The 18,779-nt window shown below is 35.9% G+C and overlaps 1 protein-coding gene and 1 long non-coding RNA gene across 7 annotated transcripts in view; one reads left to right on the plus strand and one right to left on the minus strand.

Moving 5' to 3' along the window:
- The window catches only part of tenm1 (teneurin transmembrane protein 1), a 339,710-nt gene that overhangs the window by 50,792 nt on the left and 270,139 nt on the right, over positions 1-18,779 (minus strand). For all 6 annotated transcript variants that reach the window (XM_088596739.1, XM_088596742.1, XM_088596741.1 and 3 more), the window contains 8 exons: positions 17,885-18,101; positions 15,420-15,539; positions 13,749-14,010; positions 10,887-11,154; positions 9,203-9,346; positions 8,825-9,074; positions 8,235-8,255; positions 6,340-6,572 (listed from right to left, as the gene is read on the minus strand). In XM_088596739.1, coding sequence (XP_088452865.1) covers positions 6,340-6,572; positions 8,235-8,255; positions 8,825-9,074; positions 9,203-9,346; positions 10,887-11,154; positions 13,749-14,010; positions 15,420-15,539; positions 17,885-18,101 — 1,515 coding nt within the window. The remainder of the gene's footprint in view (positions 1-6,339; positions 6,573-8,234; positions 8,256-8,824; positions 9,075-9,202; positions 9,347-10,886; positions 11,155-13,748; positions 14,011-15,419; positions 15,540-17,884; positions 18,102-18,779) is intronic.
- Positions 1-18,779, plus strand: part of LOC148653804 (uncharacterized) — an 84,486-nt gene that overhangs the window by 41,459 nt on the left and 24,248 nt on the right. The window contains exon 2 of the long non-coding RNA XR_015924843.1: positions 1,273-1,385. This is a non-coding gene — a long non-coding RNA (uncharacterized LOC148653804). The remainder of the gene's footprint in view (positions 1-1,272; positions 1,386-18,779) is intronic.

The following is an 18,779-nucleotide window of genomic DNA, read 5'->3' on the forward strand; positions in this document are numbered from 1 at the left end:
CTGAATCACTGCTGTTTGTGCAAATCTCAGGTGTGTGGGTGACAGTCTTGTGTCACCTCTTCTTGATATTAACATCAAAGGGCTCCAGTTAATATGCCACTAATTTATATCACTCCAGGTTTAAGAGTTCCCAGGATTAAGTTTTCATAAATGTGACTTAAGCTACCCTGAGCTGGCACTGGGAGATAACTCTTTTCTCAGCTCAGATAAGATTTTTTTTTTGTTTTTTCCACACAGTCATTCTTTCCAAGGACAAGCAAAGTGCTTCTGCATTTATGAAACAGGAGCAGAAATCTGTCACCAAACACTGCTGCTTTCTAACCTACTTAAGAAGTACTCATTAAGAGTGTCACCTGAGTCTGAACCCATGCTATTACAAAGTACATGAGTTAGTCATTGACCTAGCTAGGTCTAATGAAAGATCAATACTCAAACAGAAAAGTACTAAGGTGTGGTTTTACATTTTGTTTCCGTCTTATGATTCCAGATTAAATTAAATAAAGGGGTCATATTATGGTCCATATTAAAATATCTGTGTTAGGAGAAGACAATCTGTTATCACGTCTCACAAAGATTGATAAAGGATTTCTGATCTTGATTTATTATTCATTGGGAATTTGCTCTATGCAGAGGTAACATGGTGCCACAGTGTTTAGCACTGCTGTTTTGCAGCTCTGGAGCGCTGGGTTCAATTCCAGACCTGGAGTGCTGTCTGTGTGGAGTTTGTATATTCTCTCCATGTTCACATAGGTTTTTACTGGGTGCTTCGGTTTCCTTCCAAAGTCCCAAGACATACTGGTTGGTTAATTGGCTTTTGGAAAATTGGCCCTGGTGTGAGTGTGTGGTTAGTCTGTGTTTGTGTGTGAGTGTGCCCTGCAATGAACTGTCATCCTCTCCAGGGTGTATTCTGTCTTGTGCCTGTTGCTTGTCTGGACAGACACCAGCTCACAGATTGGATGAAGAGGTTAAAAACAAATGGATTTTCTAAGTTGGACCCCAAAACATAATGTACAAAGCATCAGAAGAAATGTATTAGTTATAACTGCACTTATCACTGTAGAATGTACAAATTACCAGGGAAATGACTCATTATTTTTTGTATGAACAGACATTACATATGTAAATTCTTTCTGTTAATTTACATGTGTCATAATTAAGCACTGTTCATTGCCACTGGTGTAGGGCAATATAACTATACATCCGCGATGCATGCTTTGCACAAAGTTGCAGATGCTGTACTTACTGTGAGATTCTGTCCCATTACTCTTGTAGATTCTGTGGATGTCACTGCATGAGGACATACATTGTCCTGATAGAATGTCATCATGTCAGAATGAACCAATATGAAGGGCAGCAAGTGAGAATCCAGGATTTGATCAGTGCAGGTTGGTGTTGTCAGGTTACCATCAATCACTACAAATGGAATTCTGTAGAGATTAGACACTCCTACCCAGACCTTTGATTGGTCTCGTGTATTGCTGTGTACATTTGTGCCACACTCACTGACATCTACCAAGAGTGGTTTACTCATTACCTTGATTCAATGTTAAAGATGACTTGGCTCATGCTCATGTTTTCACCTGAGGTGTTGCTCTAAAATACTGGTGGCACAAAGGCACTGCTCAAAGTATATTGCTTCCTTTCTGTTTAGTTCTTTACTTCACTAGGCTTGGTTTCAAGAGGTTAAATCACCTCAAAGGCTCAACTCTTTCACTTACTGTATGAGATGATGCATATGCAACAAAGCCCGTCAAGAGTATCAAAGTCAGTCATGAGTGATTATTTAGTCAAAATGGCAAAAGAGCATTTAATCAATATCTAGAATCTGTGCACTTTATATTTCTAAAAATACACATGCATGAATAGAGTAATAAGTTAATTTGATTATCAATGTATATAACACAAATATAGCTTTGGTATTCAGCTATCTAGCAAACATGAAAGGGCAGAAAAAAAGAACAAATTAGAAACCATCTGTCTGTATTATTCAAATGCTCTTCTGTCAATCAGGAGTGCTGACAGATTGATAAAGTAAGACTGGTGACTCCTCTGACAGTGACTGAATGCCATCTAAAAACCTGCCAGGATTCGTAATTGATTCACTGCTTGATTTAGCAAATAGTGCATGAATGTCATCTTTCACAATCTATCTCCTGCAATACCTTGTCTTAACACTATTTATGAAAAAGTTCACCTTCCAAAATCTTTGGTCTGAATTGAGGGCTGGTTTAATTCTTTTTCTAGCAATATTAATTGTCAAACAAGCTGGAACTGAAGATTATTTAAAAGGCACAATCATAAAACAAAAACCGTATGCTACTTCATGAAACTGCAAAATGTAAACATTTTGTTTTATACTTTAATGGTATAAAGCACCGTGCTCAAATTATAATGTAAGTCACACATTCCACTAACAGGAGACTACAGATCTATAATACTGTATAAATCGACAGAAGGAACCTTTTCTTATATTCACTGATATAAATTAATGGGAATATATATTACAAAATACAAAAAATTACCAGAAAGTAAACTTTCTAAAAACAGAAGTATCAGTGTTCAGTCCTAGTTTTTATGATACTATTACCTTTAAGGTAACTGCAACATGTAGTGAATAGCAATGGTAATGCAAGTTGTCTGTATAAATAACTACTTGAAAAACAAAACTATGGATTCATTAAAATTACTTAAAGAAATGGATTTATCAGGGTCAGACTGGAAGATAACATGTTGCTGGATGGACAAGTAAGAGATGAGTCAGTTCATCACTCATCATCAGTGACTATACAGGCTTCCAAATTTACTAAGAAAACTTAATGTGGCTGGAAGGTTGCCAGTTCAAATCCAGTGGCCGGCAGAGGAATCCTACTACGTTGGACCCCTGAGCAAGGCCCTTAACCCCAACTGCTCCAGGGGCGTCATATAAATGGCTGACCCTGCGCTCAGAACCCAAGCTTTTCTCTCCCCATCTGTGTGCCTGTGTGTCTCATGGAGAGCAAGCTGGGGTATGCGAAAAGACAAATTCCTAATGTAAGAAACTGTATATGGCTAATAAAGTGATCTTATAATAGCTGGTGTTTTAAGAGTCCAGGCATGAGGTGCAAATATCATGGTAGTTGTCTTCAAAGCTACAGTAGCAGCCCAAGTTTTTTAACATTTACTAAAAGCAAAAATGTGCCATGACATAGGAGGTTAATAGGGTATGAAAGCATTTATCAAATGTCAAATTTTAGACTTTTCTTCTGTCCTTGTTTTCTCTTTGTTGTGAAAACGGATGTTCTCTCTACTGAAAAAAAGGGAAATGTGACGCCTACACTTGATTAAAAAATAATTTCCCCTCAGAAACACCACAGTAATCTTTTTTAATATCATATGGAAAAATCATGTCTATGACGCAACTATCTTTTTCTATAAGTATTTAAAATTTCATCAGCATCACATATTACTACTCGCAGTAAAGAAAGCAAACAGCATAACCAGGATTAAGAATGTTCCCAAAGGCCTTGTTATCAGAATCACATTCCATTATGTAGTAGCACTGGTTAGAACTGACCTATTAATTAATTTAAAAAATGCAAAGAATTCCATTGTAGCTCTTAAAGACATACTGTATTTCTGCAGTTCACAACCATTATTAATGTTTTTTTTAACGGTCTTTTATTCAAAAGGTATATAAAAACAAAAATAACTCAAATCAGGACCGCACACAAAAATAACATGACTCAATATCTGGAAATTCTCATAAGCACCTTCCTGAAAGCATGCTCTTTCTCATAAATAAACCACATTCAGAAATTATCTAGATGTGAACAAACAAACTTGTTGTGACTGGTACTAAAATTAACTGGAAAATACTTTGTAAAAGGTTAAATTACTATTGCATTGGACCACAGGGAAAATGTCAATGTTATTATATAAGAGAATGTCTTGTCTGGATCTTGGTCTGTTGCAAAATCACAAGCTCTATGCCTATTTTGCATCTGAATAGGAATAGATGGAAACTCTCCCTTCCCACCCTTGTTCCCCATAACACACTTCTTTTATAAAATGTATTAGAGAAGGCAGTTAGAGAGAATAGATTATAAAAAATAAGAAAAAGTGTACAGAATACAACCTCCACAGAGGTGACAATGACAAAGGATTGCTAATGCCGCACAGCCTAGGGAGCCATAAAACAGTTCTGATATTTTTTGTACAGTAGGGAAACTGGATTACCGTGGGATGAGTAAGAATGCCAATACTCACTGTAAAGTAAGCATGAACTAAAAAACTGTCGTGGGCCAGTTGCATTTGTATCAGGGACATATAGACATTGCAATATGCTACTTAAACTGGACAAATGGCATGACTTTAACCCACTTAGTTACAGCCCTTGTCCAGCTAGTCCAAATTTGTCATCCTGGACTTGCTCAGGCTTGAAATAAGCTATTATTTAAATACAGGGGCACTTTTCTGATACAGTGTTTTGGAATTATTATTTTTGTGAAAAGGCTTTATGTTTGCTGCCAAAATTCTTTGTGTCATAACAGCTTTCCTAGTCATGGTACTTCAAATTCACATGCCAATTGCATTTATGCACTTTTGTTCTTCACAGCGCGTAATTTTCTACCCACATCAACCTGCTTCTCCTTTCAAAATGTGGATTTGTGCCCCCTCACATTTGTTGTCGTACTACAAATGCATGAGTCAGTAATAGGGGCTCTGGGAAAACACTTTGCTCAAAAGAGAGCGGCAGTTGCAGTATGTTACTACGTGATAAAGGCATTACTCTTCCACCTTTGGGCTACGGGACCTCAGAATTCTGGGCTGACTGAATCTGAATCCATTTTGATCTTAAATGGGTCTGTGTGGTGCAAGCTAAGCTGCTCTCTGCCCGGTTTTGAGCAGATAAGGGGTCTACATAACAATAATTCTTGGCATCAAAAACAGACGTCTGTCCTCATAGAAAGTAGCTCAGAGATTAATCCATCCTCAGTTATTTGCTCGTGTTATTCTGAACCTCATTTTTAAACACATTAGCTGTTTAAAAAATGCACAGGAATTTTGATCCTAGGCAAACTTAGTGACTCTACTTGAACTTCAAAGCTGGAGAGATTTGAGGATTTGGACATCAATTGGCTAAGGCCTAAAAAATTAATGACATTACAAAGACTTCCTTCAGACATACTTATGAAACTCAAATTATTTTCTAAAAATGCTTCACAGTGAAGCATTGAGACTCTTTGTGTAGGGTCTTTTATTTTCTCATTTCTGTTTGCCACTATTGCTAAAGGACTAACCTTATCTGCAATTTTAGTAATTAAATCCTATGCTAATTACGTGTCTGAAAACAAAACACTTATTAATACTAATCATGGAAAGACGTACATTTTCTTTTTTAATTACAAATTTTCTTCCCACTGAGACTGTTCAATGGAATTTCAAATGCCAAGAAGAAAATGAAAAAATGAAAACATAAATGAATGCCTTCGATGGAATTTTTGAGATATTATATTTGCATTGTGTTGCACACACAGAATGCTAAAATATTATGCTTTCAGCCTGGAATATTTTTTATGAAAGTGACAGAAAAATTATCTTATAGGGCTCATATGATGTAGAGGCAGAACAAAACATGTCTGGAATTACTAAGGCTATAATGTATTATTGTGGTCGATTTTATTCATTTTCATTAGGGCGTACAAAGGATGCTTCTGATTTTCAAGTATGCTGAGTACAGTGCCATTTCCATGGTGCTGTGGTTCCAGTCTAAAGTGATAAGTCATCAACATGATGTATCATGAGAGACAAGGGTTACCATTTTTTGTTTTATTGTATTACTTCAAAATACGTAGTTTGCATCTAGTTTTGTTGAACATATTTAAACATATTTGTTTCTACCTAAATATGAGTACTATTGTTTTTCTTCAACCCTTTTATCTTTTCATTTCCACCAAGAAAAAGCAGACTGTCTGTGCTTGGCAGACCAATGAGTTATTCATCATAGCAATATGGTCTGAACTGCACTGAAGCTGGGCTTTGATCAAGATAACAGCAAGCTATTTACCACTGGGAGAATACATAAATGAAAAACAACCACCACCTCAAATCTCACTTTCCACACCTACTCTCTGTTCAGTAGAAACTGTAATCAGTGCTGCATTTGTGTATGAAACTTTTGCAGAAGTATAAATAGGACTGTCATTTTCCCAAACACATTTACCCCCGGACAAAGTCGCTGTAGACCACTAATCTAAGGAACATCTCATGCACACATTATGATTTAGCCCAATTCACTTAAACTTTTAAAATGTGTCTAACTAACTATGGAGAATTCTGTGAATTCTGTGGCAGACTTACCTCTAGGATTGTTGAGAGAAGCTTCTGATGCTTTCCCCCCATCTCCACAATGACTCTGATCAAAGGGAAGGCACTGTTCACCAGTTCCAGCCACCAATTCAAAATTCCTAGCCAGATCCTTGGGCTCAGCGAGAGACTTCAGTCTGTAGACCTTTCTGCTACTGGTGTCTGACAGATATAGGAATTCATTCACTGGGTCCATAGCCAAGTAATACTTATGAGCTGGACTTGTGCTGGATAAAAAAATAAAAAACATCCATCATCACTATCATAATTTTATTGTGAATCATTAATGTTATTTTCCCTTAACTTCCTTACAATTTAAGCTCTTTTATACTTCATGGCTAGGTATGCAGGAACCTGTGTAAAACAGTGAATAAATGAAACAAGCCTTAAAACCTTTTATGTTTGTTCCACACAAGAACACAAAAAGAAGTCTATTTAATTCAAGGCCTAAACCTCTTTTTGTTAATGCAACAGAAAAAATACATTTGCTTATTGATATGAAATGGAAGTTGGTACACAGATTGCATTACTGCTCCCTGTTTTATCAGAGACTTGTAAAATGTCCATTAGTAGACATTCCAATGGATGTATACACAACTAAACGGTGCATGAGCTATTTTGAGTGAAAGAAGCTCACATATTGTTACACATTCATGGGACACATTTCTCTCACTTCTATTAATCAAAACATTCTCCGATTTGTATAGTTAAAGCATTAGTTTACACTACATACCATATTCACATTATTTAATATATTGGGGCATATGTAGTAAATGTCTTTTTTGTTTCAATCTAGATGTTGTGGCCTAGAATCTAGCTGGACTATCATAATGGCTTCTGACAAGACATCCAGGGAAAACAAATTAATATTCATATTATAATAAAGAGTCCATTTTCCAGTACAGTTTTTCCGCCTGTAAACCTATTGTAAAAGAACAGATTTCTACTATACTCTATATTTTTTAAAATTTTTTTGCTACATATGTTTGTCATTTCAAACAACCTTTCTGACAAGTGTCTTTGTGTCTGACAGTTGTTAAAACTGATAATAAAAAAAACTTAAAACAGATGCACATACCACCTGTCTTGCTAAATAACGAAATTTTATTGGATACATAAAACCAGTTCCCTTGTGTCTATTATCTTTGATATGCAAACTTTTAAAATAAAACTCCTACATTGTTAGCTAAAACAATAGCAAACTTGCATAAGCCTTGTCCCAAATTGGTTTTTGCTTGAAAGAATGATTCTGATTGTAAAAGGCTTAGTATTGTATTGTAAACTGTAATCTGATAACATTTTCAGATTATGTTTTGCAGGTGTAGTGTTGATGAAATGCAAAAATAATAAAACATTTACATGTATCTTGGACCCTAGAGTTAAGACACGAGGAAGACTTACAGTAGCTATATTTGTAGGGAAGATTTCACCCTATCATAGCAAAGTCTGTACTGTACATGACCTTCAGGAGTACTATAGGACCCATAGTCATATGGGATTCTGCTTCTTGAATAAACATGGACCCATGTTAGTCTACAGCATCCTGTGGACATTAAATACCCCAGACCATTATTTTAAAAGACAGAAGATGTCTTAATCGCAGCACAATGTTTATGTGTAGATCAATAAACCCCTATACTAATTTCTTAGTACTTTCTGAGTAATTTCTTCCTCAAGAACAAAATAAAAAAAAACATGTCTCTACTTATCATAAGGGACAATTTTAACCAAACTGAAGTGGATGTACTGAGCCAGATAAAATAAACAAAACATAAATATCTAAATAAAATTAAAAGATAAGCAGGGTGTCATTTTAACTTAAAAAAGCAGCTTTAATCAAAATGTAAAGCAGCACATGAAATGATTAAATTATGGAATTTAATACATACCTGTGCCTTATGTCTCTGTTTCTAAGGACACAATCAAGAATTGAAAAAAGACAAAAAATACATATTTAATGCAGCAAAATAACACAATATTGTGACAAAAGCTTGTCATTGCCAGCTATATTTTAAAATGAATTACATGAAATGTATGGAATGGAAGTCCATTAACTTGTAACAAAGAATAACTGATGTTCATCAGCTTCAGATTATTTATTAATAAGTCATCTTATCTTTTACTTTTAATGTAGAAACAATTTTTTTTGCTTGAGGTTTTGAGCAGGAATAAGGTTGCTTCCATTTTTCCCTAAGGAAAACTGTCTAATATCCTTCTATCGTACATGCTGAGAGCATCAATTTGAAAAAAATATTCTGTTGGATTTCATGAGAGAATAGTACTAGAGGGTAAGAGAGGTAAAAAGATTTTCAGGAATGAAAAAGGGGCTCAAAATAAAACCTTGTCTTTTAAGGGCAATAAAAGATTACAGTACATGGTTTCCATAATCTACTTGCCCTCAAAACACAAACACTTGAAGCTGAAAGAAACTCTAAATCATCAATGTTGTTCTTGAAAAGGAAATCTGTTTCTAACATACCTCAGTTCGAGGATGCTGATAGCATAACCATTTGGGTATATCCTTCTTACAAAGTTAAAATCTCCTACATAGACACTCCCATCAGGACCACAGGTGACTGCCACAGGAGCGAAGAGTTTATTTCCCAGTGCAGGCCCATTGCAGCTTGGACATGGGATTGTACGATAGTAACCGTTACCCATGACAGTAGTTATAACTGGAGGCTGCTGGGAAATAAAGATGTTCTCCCCATTTCCTTTGTGTAGAATTCCTAGAGACATAAGATTATTTTAATTAAAAAGCAAGAATGATGAAATCATATACTCAGGTTAAAAGTTTTGTACCACAAACATGACAGTACATAATCATAGAAAGACAAAGAGCAGTATGGATTCTTACCACTTTGCAAGTTCAGGATGTGATGTTTGTCCAAAGACCATCCACCCAGGTTAGAGGCTATCATCTCAAAACCCTGTAACAGGGCAGTTCTCTTCTCCCACACAATGAAGTCAGGGCATGATTCATATTCATAACCAACGGACACTGAAAGAGGCAAACATTTCTGGTGAAAATACTGAGTATCAGTGTGACAGTGCATATTTAAGATGAGTGGAGAGGTCTACATTTCTGCTGTATAGTGTTGTCGGTAGCATACATACAGTACAGCATTTTAAACCTTTACTATTTGTTCTTGTTCTTTGACTGTCAGACTATAAAACATGACTTGTAAAGTACTGTAGATTACAATATTCATGCAACAATACATATGTACAGTATGCCTATATAATCACTTGGTAATGTGGGTATTGAAGATTTCTAAAACTTAACATGCATATATGTAACCAAACTCACTATATAACTCACTATATTTTTATATAAAAAATAAATAAAAAATAAAAGATCATCCATTTTTCACAGTGACTAAGAATACCAGTTTATAAAAGGGTGATAAATAATACTGCTAAAAAAACATACAAGAACAGGAGTAACACTGGCCAACATTTTATTATATAAAGGCACTGAAAGGCTAAAATGCGACCGCATTTCCCCCCTGTTTTTGTATATCCACTGTGGTGTAGTGGTGTTCTCTGTTTTTGTACCACCGCTTGCCATCTCCCAAGAGACCCTCCACTGTCTAGGCTCATGTGTCTCTCCTGTGGTTACTGGATTACATATATAATCGGGATACACCATGTTAGCAAGCACTGTATTGGTGTCTGACTATCACTGCTGTCACAATGATTAAGCAGGCTTTTAGTCTTTAGAATTTCCACAAAAGACCATTCTAGTTTTTAAATATCATGTATATTGTTATCTGTAAGATTAACACTTTGTTCACCATGGTGACAGCTATACGGAGCAATACAAATACCATATTACATAGTTTGCCAATACAAGGCAGGAGCAATACAATGCAAGCAAATATTAGGCAACCATATGTACATGTCTATCTGGTTTTAGTCTAATAATGTCATCAAGAATGAGCAAGAAGTATACTGTATAGGAAAATTCTGTATGAAAGAAAAAATGTCTCTATTGAACAGAAAAAAAGTAAGCAATTTAAATTTTCTGGCTTCATAATCTATAGTCCACTACAGCTTTCAGGCTGAATTTAAAATGACCTTTTTTAAAGTGATAACACCACTCAGCCCTTTTTGCTATGAATTTGAAAATGTGTACCAGTCAAATATCTGAATACATCATGAAACATTACAACAGTAAATTGATTTCGTCACATCTAATAAAATAACGTTTTTCAGGGTCATTTTAGATAAATAAAATGTCTCAAATTTGAAAGTAAGCAGATAAGCCACAGTTTAAATATAGTAGCTGAGAAGAGCTTCAGAATGTTTCATTAAAACTGAAGGTCTCCTGCAATCACTTGCTTTTATTGTATGACTGCTTTCAGAGTGCTGGGGATAAGTTCATGATTTAAAATGAACCCTTAGCAGGCTGGGAACTAATAGGATACATTAAATATGTAAACAAAATGTTCATCTTATATTAAATAGTCTGAGAAAATAATGACCATCTGTTAAGGATATTTTTATTGCAACTGATGATAACTGTGTAACTGACATACCAATTGCTTCAGTCAAGCCAGACACTTTCTGCCCGTAGATATCAGTCTTATTCCAGGCTAAGATATAAGACAGGTTGGGAGCAGCTGGAAACCATTTTTGGAAGAGCCTTCCCTCAATGGTGGCCATCAAATGCACCTTTGTGAGACCCATGGGAACAGTAGAATGGGTTAGGATAATCCTCAGCAAGGATTTGTAGCCAGGGGTGCGAGTGCTGAGATAGCTGAGCTTCACAAAACTGCCAGGAATGGTGATTTCTTCATGAACAGCCTGAAAAAAACAACAATGTGCATGTGGTACTGTGTTCCCAGTAATTAACAGACAGAATTAATTCAGATACTGGAAACGAAAATAACATTGGTTTGCCCAAATCTCCTAATTATAAGCAGTAAGAACAAAAAAATAAAACTAAATGTGACCACAAAATTAACACTTCATACAAAAACAGCCAATACAAATGTGTTACAGACAAAAATATGCATACAGTATGTACAGTACTGCAAAACAGTAGTCACTTTTAGTTGGAGAAAGCGTAGCTTTTGTCAGATATTTTTCAATTATTTTAGAAAAAAATCTTAATACAATATATATTCAAAGACAATATTAGCTTTTATGTAAATATTGTCTAAGTAACTTAAGAGTAGAAGGACAATGTGTTCCAGTAAGAACAGAAGGGATTACATCGTTCCAAACTTGTTTTCCTAAATCAAGAGAATTTTGTACAAACATGCTTTTTTCCACTCCACTCTGTTTTTACTTTTGTAGCTTCTTGTATCATAAAGCATATTGTTTTCTCACTGTATACAGTACTGTTACTGCGGCGAGTTTCGTGTTTTATTGATCAGTGCAAATAGGACTGTCAGTAATAAAGCGTGTATGGTAGTGAAGTGCGCAAAAGCAATGACATGTTTTACATTTTACATGTTTATAATATTACAACAAAAATAACAATGTCAGTATGAAAAGCTGAAATACTGCATTTCTCAGAATGATATTTTTATGACAGGTTATAATATTTTTTAAGTTAATGGAAAAACAGTTAGAACATCAAAATATCTTAAAATATATACTTTTTCCTTCTTTCCCCATCTCTTGTGCTAATATTTTATGTTTAATCCTGTATGGAGTTTAGTGCTCAGTAAGATTTAGACTGAAATCCAGCTTCAATTTTCATTGATTGCCCTCAAATATGAATGTGATTCCAATATCTTTGCCATTACAGACTTTCAGTGCAAAGCACACACTGGACTAGTCAGATAAAACCCCTCCTGCTCCAGCCATTATCGATGCTAGCCACTACCTGACATCTTAAGCATTATATTCTGTTATTACTGCAAGGAGTATCAGCAACTTCTCATTCTAAATAGCTACGTATCTCATTAGAGGACACCATAAACTGGGTGATCCAGAAGGCCACATGAAATAGATTTTGAAGGCACATACATTTCGGGGGAATTGAATTATCTGTAGCAGATGGCAGGCTGAGAAAAATGTGCGCAAATGTCTAATTACTGTTAAACTGTTAGAGCAGTACACATGTATGGAGCAGGAGCATACCAGGTGAAAATGACTTAACATTATAGATGCAACTTTTTCCTTAAAGTATTATCAACTTTTATCCTACTGCTTCAAGAAAAAAAATATTGATTTTACTTCCTAGTTATAAACTATAGTTTGTAATTTTTGTCTGTCATACATAACTATAGATGTATCACGTTCTCTAGTAAGACAAACATTAAAATGTCGTTTATCAAAATCTTCAGTGATGTTGTGAAATAAATTAGTATTGATGCTTGTTTGGGAGTAGCTAAGTGTTTGTATTTCCCATAGCTGTAGGTTTGATACAGTGGACACTGTTGAAGTGTGCAGCTGTCCCTGGTTCTTGAAGCAGCAAATATGGCCAAACAGTGTACTAATTGTTACGTGAGGTTAAACCAATTCTCTGATAAATCATTACAGCAACTTTTTTAGAACATCAATATTTAACAGATACCAGGTCATTCTTCTTGAGGTCATTAAGCCAGTCTTTATGGAGATGTAACATAAAATATAGGCCTCAAGGCAGGATATACTATATACAGTATAAAAAATATAGTAAACTGGTATGGATGATCTTGGAGAGAAATGTCAGAGGACAGAGAAAGAGAATATTTAGGGAGAGGTATCTGAAGACTGGTAGAGCACTTTAGGCTTTAAGTAAAGAGATTAGGTTTTTTATATATTTGTCTGTGGAATTGACAGACTGGGCAAATATTTCATTGTTGAGAATGATTCAGTCTTGGGCAAGATCCCTTTTATTTGAAAAGACACATTTCAAGTACTTTACTTTTTTACCCTTTTAAAGTTTTTTGTGCCTTGATTTCAGAAAGAGTTATGTGTTTTCTATAGTATGTTTGAGGCAGGACTCCGATGCTCACAGCATGAGAAATATCTGTCAGTACTGTTAGTGAAAGTATTGTGTGTAATTGTACATTATTGTGTCTTGTGTACTTTTGTATTATTGTAAAATCCTTGTCTGAAATTTGATGATACACATTATTTTATAATTATTCATACCCCTTTTTTTGTAACTGGGAATAAACTGTTTAGAAAGTAGTCAGGGCAATTAATAATATTGTATATGTAAAATTCACTGCTTAAATGTTTCATGAGTGTAAAAAAAACCTAAAAAACCCAAAAGGCTGTGGATTACATTTGCAGCAAATGTTTAAGCTAGATATTCCTAATATTATGTAATTGTACATGAGGAATTTACTTCAGCTGTAAGAAGCATACAATTAGGCATAAAAATCCAGGCACGGAATGACATTTCCTTTAAGAATGTAATGAACCTGAACTGTGTCCTTGAATCCAAACTCCATTACCTGCAGCTCAGGGATAGCCGGTCCCCGTTCAGAACAAGACCCAGCAAATGTGGTCAAAGGGGAAGGAAGGACAATGGGGTAGGGACTGACAAAGTTCTTCATGTCACAAGTGGGCTTGGGAGATTCCACTCTTGCCATGGTGACCTTGTCCAGCACCACAAACTGTGTCCATGGCAACCAGACAGTCCGTCTCTCAGTTATGAAAGGAGCCCGCTCAAAGACCAGCGTGACGGAGATGCCCCCGGCAGCCACCAAGTCAAAACTGAAAGCCAAAAGCAAGGTAGGGAAAGAATAAACGAAAAAAATGAACATGAAAATATGTTAATTCCATATTAATTCGGAAAATGAAGATCTATATACTGTATATATACAGTACATCCATCTATTTGTCTATTCTCTGTGGAACCTAATACAAAATGGTCTGACTAAATTTAAACATAAGGTGTTAGGGAAAAGATTTGATAATAATACTTTATATCAGTAGGGTGTCATTTCTGCCATGGTGCTCAATAGGTTTACCCTGTTAAACTGAGTGAATTTAAAACTTCACTCATCAGAAGTGCAGTGAGGAAAACAGCAATTAGCTTGACAGAAAGGACCAGCAGCAATCAAACAGTACTTTGTTGCTTAAGCTTTCTTCATCTGAAAATTCTTTTCGCAGCTTCACGCTGATTATATTGTCTGGAACCAGGAAGGATAGCTTGTTATCATTAACTGAGAAACCATTAGTGCATTAAGAAGTTTTTTTTTTCCCATGCTGTGCAATTCTTTTTAAGTTCTCAAAAGTCTTTTTGAGACCTAGCTTGAATAAAATAAATGTTGACAATGATGGAATCAATCAAAAAAAAAATACCTTGGGGGTAACTAGAATAACAATTTTATAGAGAATAACAAGCTTTTCAATGGAATTTATTTCCGAATGTTACAAGATTGACCGAGGGATTCAAAATGATGATGTCACTGTAAAAATGAAACAAAAAGAAACTTATGTGTAAACAGTATAATTTTAATTCTGGAAATTCAACAACAGCCCACATGTTATGGCTAATGATAGTCTTGTGTGGGTTTATTGAGAAGTGTCTTGTCTTAAAACCGCATTCAATTTCTGCTTCTGTATTTGCAATTATAATCTGGAATGGGCTGCCAAAATATTTCCAAAGATCTACTCAATGGTAATCATTTGCATGTAAGTCCTTTCTATGAGCAGCAATGTACATAGATAATGCTGTGCTTCTATGAGTAAGCAATATTTGAAAACATATCTCTGTGAACTCTAGTTGAATCAATAGCTGCTAAGCTAGTGGTACTAAACATAGTGAGAAAAAGACTATTTGTTTTCAAGCAATGCAATGGTCAGGCCTGGTAATTTTGCTTGATTTCCATGCTGTTGCTAATTGAAGGGAGGAAGCTGTGAATGTGGATGCAATGGAGGATGCAATTAGTCAATTTGGTTGCAATTTCAGAGCTGACACCTAAATTAACAATGACAGGCAAGTTCTCTCATTTCATTTCTTCAGTGAGTAATCAATGTGCAGCAAGTGACTGAATATGATTTTAAAGGAGCACCTTGGTTATTTATTCAATATCTCAATGACAGATAAATTATTCAGACCGTGCACCATAGAAAACATACAGTATGAAGAGGTAAGAGTGGAGCAAACAGACGCATACCTGCCATCCTGGCGACTGATGGTATAGCCATATTCAGGACGGTGCAAGAAACTCACATTGACGCCAACCAGCGGAGTCCCATCAATTGCAACCACCTGACCTCGGATCACTGAAGAGCGACTAGATGCAAACACAGGAATCAAGGCTTGACAATCAAGGCTTGGCTTGGAATAAAACCAAAGAAAGTAAAACTAAATTCCTTATGATATTACACAAACTAAAAAAGGATCACATGGATCTACATCCCTTTTTCTGTAAAAATGATTGTAATCTAATGTTTTCTTTGTTGTTATTTTAAGAGGCCATATGAAGATTTATATTCATAACATATTCTGCTGGAAAGGAAGGTTCTCTGCATCACAAAATGCAGGCAAACAAAATGCAGCCTCAATGTGTTTTCCTCCTTCTTGTCATCCTGGGTTAGACTTACACTCGGGGTCTCGGCATCTTGACTCAGGATGGCTTCTGAAAAAGCAGTTTTGTTGAATTGTGACTGCTTTGTTATATGAACTAATATCTACAGTACAAGCTGCTCAAGCTTCAAGTCTTAAAACCATGTCTTTAGAGGTGAGGGAACTGATGCACCACTCAGCCACTCCAGGAGTTCTAGGTTACACAATTCAGCTTTTCAGTTATTCAGTTCAGTCTCACACTGATGCTTAATTAAAGACGCACACTAAACCTTAGGAAGAAAGTTTGCCTCATATTTTCTTAAAGGAGTTAGAAACAAATGCTGAATTTCCAAGGCTAGTAATGAGCAAATAAAAATATTCAAAGGTTTTGCGTGAACCTAAAATATTTATATTAAATATTGCAAGTTCACTATGTTTACTTAAAAATGAACATGAATTTAAGAAACCAAAAGACTACAACTGACTGTTAGTGTCAAGAACAGTTCTTTCCGGGCCCTATGCGGACGACGCGATCCAGAATAGTGAAGACACAAGGGGAAAAATATCATGCAGGAGTCGGTCAGGAGACAGGGGGGCGTGTCCATGCAGTGCTAGTGTCCGGGGGGAGTGAATCCAGGCCGAACAATCCAAGGGTAAATCCAGAGGAGGAATCCAAGACGAGAGGTTAAGTCCAAGACCAGGGGATCCATCCGTAGTTAAAAACCAGAACCGGGTCGGGACCGGCGGGACAAGGAATCAGGACCAGGAAACTAAAACCATAACGGAGCCAGACGCAGCAGGACCCCGGGCTCTCACGACACGGAAATCAATGAGAAGCCAGGAGTGAAGTCAGCGTCTGGCTTTTAAAGGGGAACGGGAATAGGGAACAGGTGCAGAGAATGGGAAGGAACGAGGAAGGGCTGGAGCTCCCTTAAGAGGAGGGGTTAGCGATCGTGACAGTTAGAGAAAGATGACACAACCTTATTTCATAAACCATATAAGATTTCAGCACTTAACTGACCAACACATAATTCATTTTGCAGGGAGAATGCTTGTTAAAATGCTATAGTTCACAAATTTCAATGAGCATGGTAAAATGGAGGAATATTGCTGCTGCCTTATTTCCTCCATGGAACTAGGAAGATAAAGCAAAAACACATCAAATATACATTTACTGTAGTAATTGAAAAGAAATGATAATTATTAGTTAAGAAATAGGACTACCTTCACAGCAAAAAAAAAAAATGCCTGAGGCAGCTGAGGTCACTTGATGGAAATCAACATGGCTTTATACAGGTGCTTTGGGGGTAATGGGTGTATGTATATTACACATTCTTTTGAAAAGTAATATTTCAAGTTTTACACAAACACAGAGGTCAACAGGCAATGAAAAACCCATGTGCACATCGCATAATAGTGCTTTGCTGCTGTTGATTTGAACTCCCTGCTCAGACCCACATAATGCCCAAATGAGTGGCCATACTATGGGTCAATTTTCTCTCAGACAAGGAGCTGTTTTTTTTAAAACACGTTCATGTAGTTAAAATGGTGTCTTCTGTAATATGAAACAAATAATATTCAAAGTACCCTGTTACTAAAAAAATGACTTACTCAGTATTCAGGAAATATATTACTCTCCTAAATCCCAGCAGTGAGAAAATCTTAATGAAAAACTCACATGTAGCAAGACCAAGTAGGGTTTTAAAGCTTGTTATATGATATAGAATCTACTGCTGCATATTAATGTGATTAAATAAGTAACAAAGCACATTTTAATAAGTCAAACCCCAATGAATTAAATCCTTTCTTAAGATCAGCTAGCATTCAGATGACAGCATAAAATAAACAGTAATCTACAATAATGTGAGACTATTCACTAAACAAAATTTAAGAAAAGGGGCATTTAATGCTTCTTCTAGTTTTCAGTTTTCTTTTTCATTTGAACCCCTGAATTTGGTATTTTAAAAACTGTTATGTTATGCTGTTCACCATCAGAAACGCCTGCTGAAATCAAACGTATTAGTCTGATTTAATTCATTTACTTATGAAAAAGGGAGTGAAAGGGAGTCGCACCTGGTGTCAAAAGGGATCTCCCCAGGGAGGACGTGAGTTGTGTCCTTGCCAATGAGAAACCTGATTCTCTGGAAGAAGAGCCGTGGGGGAAGTTGGATAAAGGGCGTCTGACTCTGCTGGATGAGGTCCAGAGGGTCAGGTGAACCTTGGCACAGAGGGCCACTGTAGCAGGTGGCCTGCTGGCAGCAGTCAGGATCGACACAGTCCATCAAGCCATCTGCAAGCCACAGAACCATGAGAACAGACATTTAAGTTTACTTTTACTTATTTGGCAGGCACTTGTATCCTGATAAGTGCAAAAGCTACATATAACAATAGCATGAAATAACAGTAAAACAACAAAATCAGTGAGCAAAGTGTAGACAAAAAAAGGCAAAATGAAAGCATACTCCTTTCAGTCGGATTTATCTTAAAATTTACTTTCTTTTGCACTTTCATTGCTGCACATTATAAAACTGCATCTACAGACTTCTATTACAAAAGAAAAAGAAATGCCATAGCAGGATAAACATGAAGATTAATGATGGCTGTAGCATACAACTGAAAAGCGAGCTATTTAAACACCAACATTTAGTATGGAGTACATGATCAATTAAATCACATCTGAGAATAAACTGCAATCTCAGATTTACAGATTTACAACACAATTGTCTGTCATTGTGTTGTTATGTTGGGAGTGTGGCTGTAAAACAAATTTCCCCAATGGGACAATAAAGCTTGAATTCAATTTGTAATCTTTCTGAGTTGTGAGAGTGGCAGTGAATTTGATTAGGAAAAATAAGTTTTAATGCTCAATATTAGTAATTTGTACCACAAATGTTGGAGAAGTTAGTTACAATTTATGTATTTTAATAGAAGATATAAAAAGCACACCTTGTGATATAAAAAAACACAG

Source organism: Lepisosteus platostomus, chromosome 10, assembly GCF_059453375.1.
Source record: "Lepisosteus platostomus isolate fLepPlt1 chromosome 10, fLepPlt1.hap1, whole genome shotgun sequence".
In the NCBI taxonomy this organism is placed as follows: Eukaryota; Metazoa; Chordata; class Actinopteri; order Semionotiformes; family Lepisosteidae; genus Lepisosteus; species Lepisosteus platostomus.